At 33.6% G+C, this 12,735-nt stretch overlaps 1 protein-coding gene across 1 annotated transcript; it reads right to left on the reverse strand.

Annotated features, from left to right (window-relative positions):
- Positions 1 to 8,459: 8,459 nt before the first annotated feature.
- On the reverse strand, positions 8,460 to 12,347 carry LOC131630453 (cytochrome c6, chloroplastic-like). The gene is made up of 6 exons (XM_058901224.1): positions 12,209 to 12,347; positions 11,970 to 12,102; positions 11,520 to 11,617; positions 11,414 to 11,445; positions 11,255 to 11,318; positions 8,460 to 10,896 (listed from the first exon to the last, which is right to left on the reverse strand). The coding sequence occupies exons 1-6, from the start codon at positions 12,266 to 12,268 to the stop codon at positions 10,756 to 10,758; spliced, it is 528 nt and encodes a 175-aa protein (XP_058757207.1). The 5' UTR covers positions 12,269 to 12,347; the 3' UTR covers positions 8,460 to 10,755.
- Between the last annotated feature and the right edge of the window lie 388 nt (positions 12,348 to 12,735).

The following is a 12,735-nucleotide window of genomic DNA, read 5'->3' on the forward strand; positions in this document are numbered from 1 at the left end:
TGGAAAGTTGAGATATCTAGCCGTTGCACAGAATCAAGGCGCGTTCAAACTATCTTGGGCCTTAAGTTTACACAAATCTAATTGATTGAACATATGTTCTAATCGATTAGAAAAGTTAAAATTTTCACCATGGCATAGTTGACTGCTCTCAATTCATCTGATACAACTTCTAGATGTTTTTCAAATTATTTCTTTAGGATTATCATTTTGAAAAAGGTGTCTATGTGTGTGTGTGTGTGTGTGTGTGTGTATTTTAGTCTTGTGCTTTTACGGCAAATCCTCTTTGTTTTTACATATGTTCACTCACTTACTAAAATAGGAGATTACTCCTTTTCTACAAGTTTTGCCATATATTCTTCTTTACTTTGACACTACTTGAGATCTCTTTATATGAGATTTTAAATTATTTCCATTTAATTTTCCTTCATTGGATAGTCAAGTTTATCAAACCATAATACTTAGGTTTGCATCTTTAATCGCATAATCGTTCATGCTTGACTTATCATAGTTGTCATCATGGTAGTTGTCATCATCAAAAGTATATATCATATTACCTGCAAAACAAGGTTCCACATAGTCTCTTAGTCTCCCATTAATTGGGGAGGACACTCGCTACATGGTTATGTCACCCATTTTCTAGATAACTCACCCGATTTGCAGGAACTTGGCAAGTGGCATGTCTCGGTCCATAATGGTGCGAAGAGAGAGCCATAAGGGGGTAGTACACATTATTTTGAATAATAGGGAATTACTTGTCTCATTTCCATGCTCCTAGAGGTGATTGCTATTTCATGGGAGTCTGAAATCCAATCCTAGGAACTTCTTTATATACCTCAACCCTAAGGTTGAAAAGAGGGATCCAATTCACGATACACAAATACCACATACCAATTGTCACCTTCTTGTGTGAGCTAGCTCTAACCTTAAAACAAACCTTACAAACCGTTGACGGTCCTTAACCACTAGGGGTTGGAACGTATGGTAATTTTAGCCAATACAATTGGCGCAAATCGTGGGGCCCATTAAAACTGACCTAGACCACGCTCATAGTTACCCACCATTTTTTACATATTCCCCTCAGGACTCTTAAACAAAGTTCTAAGACCCTTGTCAACACCATCGTTAGGGGTTTTGCTAGTGGGGTAAAATCTAGCTCTTGTCATAGAAAATATGTCACACATGTTTTGAAGGCAAACGTCACACCAACTAACATCACCAAAACCTTAGGAAGAGAACGAGAACCCAAAATCACCTTCTACAATAAAGACGTAATTGGTGTTCTCCCCCACAATAATGATTAGGATGGAGTCTCTTCCAAGGATTCCAGCTTGACCCAAATGGCATATAGCATTCCAAGTTTCTCTAGTTAGTGTGTCAGGTGAACAGGCATAAGAAAATGACCATGTAATACTCAAGGGGATGCTTGGCTCAGCTGGTCATAAAATGCCCCATGCAGACCGATACTCAAATTTTGGGATAGTGAGAAAATCAAGGGAATACCGAATGATATATTCCCTCTATACTAGGTCATGGCACTGTCTTTAGGGTGAGTTTGAACAAGTTGCATTTTTCTGATTCTCTTGCTTCTAAAAAATTTAGAAGGACGTCAACCAATTCCACGTTCTCGTCGGGGTCAATTATGTGGACCTTTGTGCTTGCAGGTATCGTCAAGGTGATTTAAGGTTGTGAAGTTTATTGATAGCAAAGTTGCAATCAACTATTTGGTTGTTTGGTTTTGATGATGATAACGCCTAATATCAAATGCTATCTAGTGAAGTCTTTATTTGTTGAAGATAGCTCAAGTGGCCAAAAAATGCTTAAGATGTTTTATCTAGATATCCTATTGAATCAAGCTATCCTTTTTTAAAATGCATTTGGAGATCTAGTAATCTCTTTGAAATATATACTATGGTCAAACGAATTTCAAGTTAATATCTATGTTTCAAGGTTCGCCGGTAATTTGACCTTTCTGATAATGTTAATCAACTTGAAAGTATCTCAAGCCTTATAAAGCTAGAAAATTTAAAGTTTTTGAAACCAAGATTTGAAGCTTAAAAGTTGCGAAAGAGATGAAGTGTGATAGCTCGTATGATCAGGTCAATTTGAGTGACCAATATCTTGTAAAGGCACAAGGGTACTTCTGAAAATACTATGACAAAATCAAAAACACATACACACATTAAAAACCTTTGAGAACCTATCATATTTTAGTAAAAACCACTTGAAAATATTTCTAAGGCCTAGCTAACTAACTAATGGATTATTTGGTTAATTAGAGGATTTTTTTATTATTTTATTTCATTTAATATGTCTCTTCATCAATTATTTTAACGGTTTAGCTATTAGTAGGAGGTGTTTGATGATGAGATAGCAAAAGCACGACATGATGATGGTAATGTCGAGCAGGTAGAGCAACACATAGCGTATGCTATAAGATCATACCTATTGTATTTGGTTGGCACTACCATTTTATGGACAAGAGTGCCACTTATGTGGATGTCATGTACCTCCAGTACTTTGAGGACTTTGAGCAGATCCATGAGTACAATTAGGGAGCCGCTTGTTTGGTCTACTGGTACTCTAAGTAACCTGAACGTTGTACGTGGAAGAAGAAGTAGGTGTTAGAAAATATCACACTTTTGACAGTAACATTTCTTGGTCTTTTATTGCTTGTGTGTTATTTTGTTAATTATTACAACACCGTTAATAACTAATGATTATTGTTTTCAGGCCTGGATCCTACAACACTTCCCACACATCTCCGGCTGGTCACTTGAGTCGAATTACACTGAGGATAAGTCGTGTGCTTCTGTATTCACCCAGCTCAGAGGAAACTAGGCGACAAAGCTATTTATAGTGTATATGACCGCTTGATATTTGAGGATATACACTTCCATATATACGTTGATCACCGGAGGTAATTCTCTTTAATGACATTGCCTTATACTCGGGATGGTTGGCTTGCGGGTCGCGTATGAAGGCTCCTCATCTGCCTGAGAGTGTCATGCATCAGTTCAGGTTCATGCAGTATATTCCCAGAGATCCTATCTTGTATACTCCTCCCACTCTGAAACGATAAATATGGATGCCATGTTTGATGATTATGTTAATCATTTGGTACCAGATGAGGCACGAAGTACCATAACACCGAACAACTGAATCTACGTAGACAGTTATATATCTAATGATTCTTCCAGGTGTCACATCCTTATGTGGTACAAGATGCTCTAAGAGACCCACTTATACCAGCTTATAAGTAGATACTAGAGGAAAAGCAAGCTAGGGCTGTTCACGCTAATGATGTCTTGCCTAGGTGTTGTCAGATCATGGAGATTGGGAAGGTGTGTATTAATTGGAGGACTCTTTCCGGATGACTATAAGGCAATAGATGTTATAGATGCCATGATGACGGAGACTCGGCAGACTCTATAATACAGGAGGCACTGCAAGAACGTGGGGAGACGAGCGTGAAGCCGACTCATACTCTATGATAGGGGTGGACAACGGTTCGGGCCCAAAACCTCAATCCGGCCCAACCCTCGGGTGACATTAATGGGCCCAATTCCGACTAGTTTAACAATCGGTTTTTTCGGGTTCGGGTTAAAACGGGTTCGGTTAACTGGATCGGATAATTTCATATTGCATTTGCAGTTGGGTCAATATAAAATCCAGTCCAAATAAAAAATCCAATAGATTTTTTTCTTCTTTTGTCTTGCATTCTTATTAACAAGTTATTAGTTGGGCCACCCAAATTTGAAGCCCAATTAAAATCTGAATATTTTGTAATTTGGAAAATGGAAAATTAATAGATTTTTTAATAAAAAACTATTAATTATTTGGATAAAAAAAAGTAGTACTAATTATTTGTACAAAGGGCTATTTTAAGCCATTTTAGATAAATATAATAGACAAATTTTATAATTTTATTACAACTTATAGCAACATTCAAATATGGAATGAGTCATATTGTGAGATAAAATGTGTTTTGTCTATATTTCCTTCCTCCAACTGATTCAAAGCAATACCTGTCATCAAAAATATAAATAAAGGATAATAGTTAACAAAAGAGAAATAAATAATGAATATAATTTCAAAAAGTTAAACAAAACTATGTGATAGTAAAAATTGATTTTGACGAAAACACTAAATTTGTAAAAAAAAAAAAAAAAAAAAACTCATATCGCTCAAGTCATAAACATACTTAAAGATGAGTATTATACTATACAGTCTAAGGATGAATAAAAAACCTGTCTTTGAAGTTGATTATGATACCTCAAGATCTTTGCATCGGCTCTAACTTAAAAATCTGCAACAAACATAACCAATTATATAATAGTTATATAGTTACTCATAGATTAGGGTCATGTAAACATATTTTAAAATTGTAAATTTTATATAGTTGATCTAACCCATCAGGGATAAATCCCTTGATCTTTCAAGGAGAAAAAAAAAGCATCCCTCAGCAAAAATGGAATCCCTTGATCTTTCATTCAAGAAAAATGGCATATGTCCCACTTCATCACAACACAAATAAATCAAAGAGAGTTAAAGTTTAAAATTAAAAATTACAAAAACCAGTAAATAAGTATGAAATAGATAGAAGCAATAACAAGTACTATGAAGATAGAAGCAACAATAACTTGGAAATAGTAAAAGAAAAGATATCAAAATAATGAAAGACTAAATGAAGAATAAAATAGATTAAAGAGAAACCAATAGAAATAATCTTCCCACAACAAATACGTATAATCACATGCCTGAAGAAAAAACAAGAAATCAAAACACATCCAAAATTAAAACAGATCTACATTTATCTTAAATTTCACAAAACCCAAATGTTAACAAAACCTTAACGAACCCAAATGTTAACAAACATTACCTTAAAAGAAGAATCACCCTTCAATTAGTTGAACACGGAGATCAAAACACATCCAACATTAAAACAGGTCTAAACTCATCTTAAAGATCACAAAACCCAAATGTTGAATCAACTGTTTTAAGACACAAATAATACTGATAAAAAAAACCTCTTAACTCTAAAACACTTTTTGAGATACAGTTAACTAAACCCTAAATAACAATCCATAAAATATTAAAAATCAACAAAAACAAACCTTTTGTAGGATTTCATTTCATCATAGTGGTAAAATCACCTCTCGTAGCTTTAAATCACTTTACCTGGAAATAAATAATCTATGAAGGCAAGATGAGTATGAGAAGACTATGAAGGTATACATGTTGTGCGATGATGATAAGAAAAGGGGTAAAGGTGAAACAAGGAAGAATGAATGAAGATTGACACAACGGCGGAGAAGAAGGAATACGAGTGAGAGAGTGAGAGAAAGAAATTAGGGTTTTTTTATCTATTGAGAGAGTAAGAATGAATACAAGTGAGAGAGTGAGAGAATGAATACAAGTAATATAGTAGTATATTAGTTGGACTTGGTCGGGTTCGGTGACCGACAGACGCAACATTTCCATCCGAACCGAACCGACACAATCCATGTTAAACCTAACCAATCATCGCCTAAACCGCTAACCTGGTATAAACCGACCCGAAGTGCCCAATTGGATTCGGTTTGGTCAGATACTCTCGATTGGTTTTATTTTGTCCAGCCCTAGTCTGTTATACACAATAGATTATTGTATTTTTACTCTTAATACATATTGGATTGTATTTTGTTTATCGACTTCGGTGTAACTTTTGGATTAGATTTGTGTAATTTTGAGTTATAACTTTATGTTGTTTTATTCATATCATTATTATAGTCGAATCTTAGAATATGATCTAACATTATTAATATGATCTATGTATATTTGACACAACTTTAAACTCATATATTTTAGATTTTAGTTCATAGTTTATTAAAAATGAATAAATTTATATAAATAATATAATTAAGATTAATATTAAAAATTATATTTAATATTATCTTTAATTAATAAATAATATTAAATATAATCCGGGCCGACCCGAATAATCAGAGTCCGTCACAGGCCGGTCCGAAGCGGGCCAGGTAACTCGTTTTGCCAGCTCTAATAATAAGGTTAGGGGTGAGAATAGGCTGGACCGAGTTAGGCTTTGCCAAATCTGAGTCTGTCTTGTCAAAAATTCCAAGACCTAAGCTTGGCTTGTGGCCTATCAAAGGTTTATTTTTAGGCCTAAGTCTTGCCTTTTCGAATGCCTGTTTGGCCTAAGGGCCTACATAAAAATCTATTTTATTTGAGCATTTGTAAATAAGAAATTTAACTAATGATTAAATAGACTAACAGATTAAAAGATCAACAAGATTAAATGTTTATTTGTGTTGACTTATTCAAGTTTGCCTATTAACATAAATTTTGTGATAATATTTATTTGATAGAACTTATGAAAACAACTTATGGTATTGTTCTTAAGGTTTTTGCAGTTAATTTTCATCAGTTCTTCAAAATGATTATGCTTGATTTTTGTATTTTAATTCAAAGTATAAATACAATATTATAGTAATAATTAAACTATTCATATATATATATATATATATATATATATATATATATAAATAGGTCAGCCTACTAGGCTTAAAAGACTTTTTATATGGCCTATGGCCTAACCTCTTTAGTTCAATAGGCTTTAAAAAACGCATAGGCCTTTTCTATTTGAAAAAAAGTCTAGCCAGGACTTGTGTAGGCTAGACTATAGGCCCCTGTTAGTTGGTCTGACATATTCCCACCCCTAGGAGTGTTCATGGGTTGGGTAATTCCAATAAACCCAGTAAAACCCACCCAAACCGATCCAAAAAAGTGGGTTGGGTCGGGTTATTGGGTGAATACGGTTTACAAAAATGAAAATCCATTCAAAATAATTGGGTTATGGGTAAAACCACACCCAACCCACAAAACTCATGGGTTATTGAGTGACTATATTTTTTCTCTTTTTTTTTTTTTTAATTTGAAAAGTGATGACTTTGATGTTTTTAATTTTGTTTGCTTCAATTTCAACTTTTTGAACATCTTTTATTTAGTAAGTAATGATTTTAATTTATTTAGGATATCAGATTTTGATTATTTTGATGCTAATTCTAATAAATTGCAAGTATTTTATGCAATTCTAGGTTTTACTAATGTAACTTTGGTTTTTACAAATATATGTTTATGATAAATTTCATTATACATTTTGACATTTGATGTTTAAAAAAACAACACTAATATGTTAAGCTATTTATTAAGAAAAAATGTAACATTTCATTAATAATTATATAAGGAAAAATAATATTGGGTAACCCATTACCCAACCTATTCCAACCCATAAATTTGTGGTTTTACCCAAACTAACCTAATGATATTATGGGTGGTTATGTTTCCTCACCCAAACCAGTGTACCATGTACGGGTTGGGTTATGGTTTTGGCTAAATTCAACTCAAACCGACCCATGAACACCCCTACCCTCCCCTAAGTAAGGTACCCGTACTGGTACCCATACCCGTTTATTTTAATAGATAATTTTCCGTGTCCATACCCATTTTGCTGATTTTTACCCTATCGAGAGATTTTTTACGGGTACCCATAGACTATGGGCCAAATTGTCATCCCTAATCAAACGATTATATAAATTGTGAAAAGTGAACTATATATTATTTTTTTATTATTTTATTTTATTTAATATGTCTCTTCATCAATTATTTTAACTAATGGATTTTCATCTATCTTTTATTCTGCTGCTTATTACTTGTTTGTTTTACAAAATAATTTTAAACTATAATTTTCCAAATGACTTTGTTTTCAACCAATGTTTTTCAAACCTCCATAATACACCCTCCTTCTTTTTTATGGAGTCGTGTGTTCAACAAGTTGTTCTGACATAGGTGCACATTCCTATTTATTTTTTGGACTTCTCATGGAATGGGGGTACTCTTTGATCAGTCTAGTGAAGGTATTTTAAAACGTAATCTCTTCTTCTTCTTTGAAGTCCCCGACAGCAACGCCAATTTGATCCGTTATCAGACACGGGTCAGAAACGAGTTTAGGAACAAAACGTAATAAAAGGGAAGCGACACTCAAATATCGTATCTCAAGGACTCTTGAAATTATTATTAACCTACTAAAATCAATTGGGGGTTTACGGTTCAATTTAGAAAAGTGATTATAAAAAGTGATTATAAAATAAGTTACTCTACTAATTCGGATTCCTACTCATCATCGATTACCATAGGTATAATTCCCTAAACGGATTCTCAATCCTATTAGATTACAGCACCGATCAAACAAGCGCAAAAGATATTATTTGAATTAGCTTCCTGTTTGTCGAGTTAAGCATTCGATTAGAGATAACGCGAATTAATAAATAAGCTGAGTTGAAAAGTGATTACAAATTAGGGAACACAAATATCAATCGAATTTAACAATTTATATCCGATAACAACAATCGAATAAAGCAAACGATTGCACACGAATTTAGCAAACGATTTATAGGAAAAACTTGAAAGGAAATCGAAATTTGATTGAACATTATAATAATCTCAAAGATTGGAACCTTAATACAGTAGATCAACTCCTTAGGTTTAGCTCTCTATGAGAGTACAAGCTGTAATTTTCGGAAATAGTCAATGGTAATTTAGTGTGGCAACAAAATTTGTTATAAGTACTAAAAGGGAATTCGGACCCTATAGGCATCTGCCCCGAAAACATAAAGAAAATCAATTCTAATTATATTAACTAGTCTAGAACTTCAACTAATTATTTGACACTTCTTCACTCCGAATCAGCTTTTGACTTTAACATGAAATTTGTAGCTCTTTCTCTTAGCTTTCCAACGCCTATCAGAATGAGCCAATCTGATTCCCGTAACTCAAGTTATGGTTCACACGATAAACATGTATTAAATAACTGTTAATGCTGAAAATAAAATATGAATTCAAATTAAAGGCAAAAATAAACTTAAATCTAAAAACACAATAAAATAGTAAAACTAATATAAAAAACTGAGAAACGTCTAAGTAAAACAGTAAAAGAATGTGCATCAAAATGCACTGATCATGTTTGGAGGATGAGGAATGTACAATCCTTTGGCAGCAATGGCCTCTAGCCTTTGATCTTCTATTTTCTTGTTCGAAATGTATCGGGAGTGTTTCTCGGCTCGGGGTAACCGGGCCTTATGCTTTAGGTGATCCTTAGCCCTTCCTTGTTGTTAGGGCGAGTTGTCAATGTAGTTAGTGATCACGCTGTGCTGGATTCTGGGAGGTTGGAAATTATGGTAATTTGGAATTTTAACCTGTCGGAGTTGTTCGTTTTGGAGCTCAAAAAGTGTTGATTACCTGTTAACTACCGCCGACAAGTCTATAAGTAAGGTGTTCATTTCATCATGGCCCTCTATGAGTAAGTTGCAAAGTGTGTTATTTCTCACTTAGGGTGAATCCGCGTTAGCGACCACTTGAGTTTAGAGCTAGTCGTTTTAAAGAAAAGGTGTGGGAGCCTCGTCTGCCCGAGCTCATTAGATTTGGCTTATTGTGCTAGATGATGAAGCTGTAAGACCCTCATCTTAATGTGGGCTCCTTTTTACGACTGCGCTCGCCGCGAATCATGTATGGTTGAAATTGCAAGTTGGTCTTCTTCCCTAGTTTTCCATTTCTTGAAGTTTGAGAAGGTGGTTGGAACGTTATTTTGTGTTCCCACATACGATACTGATGTTCCTTTCGATGAGGAAAATTCTTCTCAAAACGGTCAAGTTTTGATTGTCACCGGTATGAGGATCGTTCCTATCTTGGTTGTTGGTTTGATTTTGTGGGGGTTATACCTACAAATAGTATGACGCTCAAGTCAGTGATTGTCAAATATGAAAGGTATAAAATTTTATGGAATTTTGTGTACCTTGATTTGACATATGTTCCTTTTTATAAGGATTTGATTAGGGTTTCTACGAGTCCACGTCCCTTAACTTCAATCATGATTGTCCAGGGTAACATGTGTCAATATATAATTCGTTATGTTATCTTACGGTCTTAATTTGGTTTCCTGCCTGTATCAAGTGCTTTTAAAGACATGTTTATACCTATTCCACATGTACTAGAACCATCTTCTTTGTAACCAATATTGAAATAGATATTTTACCTTCTTCTAACGCTTTTGTTCTAACATCATTTTTATTACAAATATCTTCACCTTTTGAACTTTGTGATTACGTTGGGCTCCTTTTCAGTGACAAGGTTTTAGGCCAAGACTGAGTAAGAACAAAAACTAATCATAATAAAGAATCTTAGAATATATAATTCTCACATTCATGAAGACATTAAATTGTTTGCTTTGATCCATGATGATGATTTAAAGATGGCCTAATCCACCGAGACTAACTAACTCTTTCTCATTCGTACTCCTTTCTTAATTACTATTGATAGAGAAACTATTATGAAAAAAATAGAATGTGTGTGACTCTCGTCAAATCATCACTACTATCTATAGATGTTATTCATACCCATTTACAATAACACTTTTTTTTATAGATACTCTTTCAATATATATATATATATATATATATATATATATATATATATATATATATATATATATATATATATATATATATATATAAAATTCATATCCCTTCACAGTAACATACGGGCCCTAATCATTTTATCTATTTAATTATTCTTGCACCACAAAATATGTTTTTAGAAAATTCCAAAGCCTATAAAAATACTAATGCACATAAATCGATTAAATCAATGACTTTGTACCAATTCATTAGGACAGGATGGAAGAGAGACGTTTCAATTACTAAGTCATTTTTCTTCAATTTCTATACTTGGCCACCCTTTATCAGCTTGTAACTTGACAAACTCAGCCAATATCTTGATATCTTCATCTTCCAAACGAGCTCCAAATGTACACTGCCCTCGAGGCGTGCACTCTCTACCAAATCCCTGCATGAAACTATAGAATCTCAAATGTGCGTTTGTGCAAATTTAAGCCCCTAAACATAAACTATGAAGGATGAAGGATAATCATTAAGACAAAGAGTTCATTCTAAATTCTCAAGTCTATCCAACATAGTCGTCTCAAATTTTTGAAAATTCTGTCTAGATAAACTACCATTTAATCATGGCAAAATAAATAGATGCACTATTTAAATACTATTAAACACGATTTAATCCGACAAATATCTTATAAACTCCTATTTAACTGTAGTTCAACCCTAACAAATTTGAAGCTCTGTAGAGTAGTTCTCGCCTTACATGCCTTCAAAAGAAGGTCGTACTATACAATTATAAGATATCTTACCGGCATTCTTCCTTTGCCATAGTATGTGACGCGGTAGATTTCTTCTTCTGTATCAACGCCATTTCTGTACAGCAACATAAAAAGAAAGAAACATTGATTCATGCCTTCACTTTAGGCCAGAGCAATTCACAGTGAGAGTTCTAAGGTTTCTTCACTTACCTTTGTAAATCCTTTGTGAATAGAGTTGATCCCTGTAAGAAAAAAAATTAACGTGTTTGCTAGAACATTAAGAGATGTTATATATGTTGAAGAGGATGATGCTTACTGGTTGTATAATGTTTCCACCTGCATCGTGACATCCAATACATGTTTGTTGGAACAATGAGGCTCCTCTTAGGATATCTATGCTTTGGGCACTTGAAACTGTAGAACAAGAAGCTAACAAACATGAACTTCATGCTCCAATAACATTTACTAGAACATAAAACATGGACACTGAAACATCGACATCAATAATAATAATTTAAAAAACATCATTAATAATTTTAAAAAATAAATAAATTAAACGTAATCAAAATATCGATGGACCCTGACACGGCCACTTTTCACTTTTCAGAGATGTCGGTCCTACACCACTTCATTTCTAGTTTGTACAACTAACTAACTAAATGTTATTACTATAAAGTAAAACAAACGAAAAACTGATTGGCATGGGCTAGTAATGCAATTTGAATAGAAATGCAGGGGCAATTTAGTATTTTAGATAGAAGCTAACCTGGAGGGACGCAAATAGGAGAAAAAAGCAGGAATGCAGCGGCAAGAGGAGGAGCCAGGGATTTGAAAAACTTGACTTGTTTTGTCTTTGTAGGAATGAGCTTCAACTGGTTCTCTTCCCTTTTCAAGTTACCCTGTAATCAATCTCTTAATTACTGTTACTGTGAGGCTGAGGTCGCATGCATCAAAATTCATATGATTACATATGAAGATTAAATGAGAGAAGTAAGACCATCTTACCTTAACGGGGATGAGATTATTGTAACCAGTACAACCGGAAATTAGGCAACCATGCTTCATTTCGTTCTTATCTAATATGAACTATGCGGGCACATATAGTCCACTTGTGTTATAGAATGGGATAGATGTTCCTTTGTAATCCTATTTTGTTACACATATCCATTGATAAAATCTTAATAAATATTCTATTTTACACGTGGAGTATTTTTTATTATAAAAGAAAATTTATTTTTTACATTGGATAAAATAAATAAATAATTTATTTAATAAGATTGTTTTTAAAAATTTTAAGATATTTTTTTATAATAGAGACCATATAGAGTAATTACCTAAAGATACTACTACAAATAAATTAAATATATTCATTTGATATAAGGATAAAACAATTTTGTTAATTAATTGCGATGGATTAGCTCAACATGATCCACTAGAATAACAATGGCCCAACATTAGAGAAAAGGACTCAAGATTCAAGTTTAGAGACATGTGATCCAAGAGTATTCTATATGTCACCCCCACGCTCCAAA

This window comes from Vicia villosa, unplaced genomic scaffold, assembly GCF_029867415.1.
Source record: "Vicia villosa cultivar HV-30 ecotype Madison, WI unplaced genomic scaffold, Vvil1.0 ctg.000684F_1_1_3, whole genome shotgun sequence".
Classification (NCBI taxonomy): Eukaryota; Viridiplantae; Streptophyta; class Magnoliopsida; order Fabales; family Fabaceae; genus Vicia; species Vicia villosa.

Excerpts from the sequence above, each read along its gene's own strand:
- LOC131630453 (XM_058901224.1), bottom strand. The coding sequence starts at position 12,268 with ATGAAGCATGGTTGCCTAATTTCCGGTTGTACTGGTTACAATAATCTC. Across the intron at positions 11,618-11,969 it reads TCCTATTTGCGTCCCTCCAG|TTTCAAGTGCCCAAAGCATA; the intron begins GTTAGCTTCTAT and ends CTTGTTCTACAG. Across the intron at positions 11,319-11,413 it reads TTCACAAAGGATTTACAAAG|AAATGGCGTTGATACAGAAG; the intron begins GTAAGTGAAGAA and ends GTTGCTGTACAG.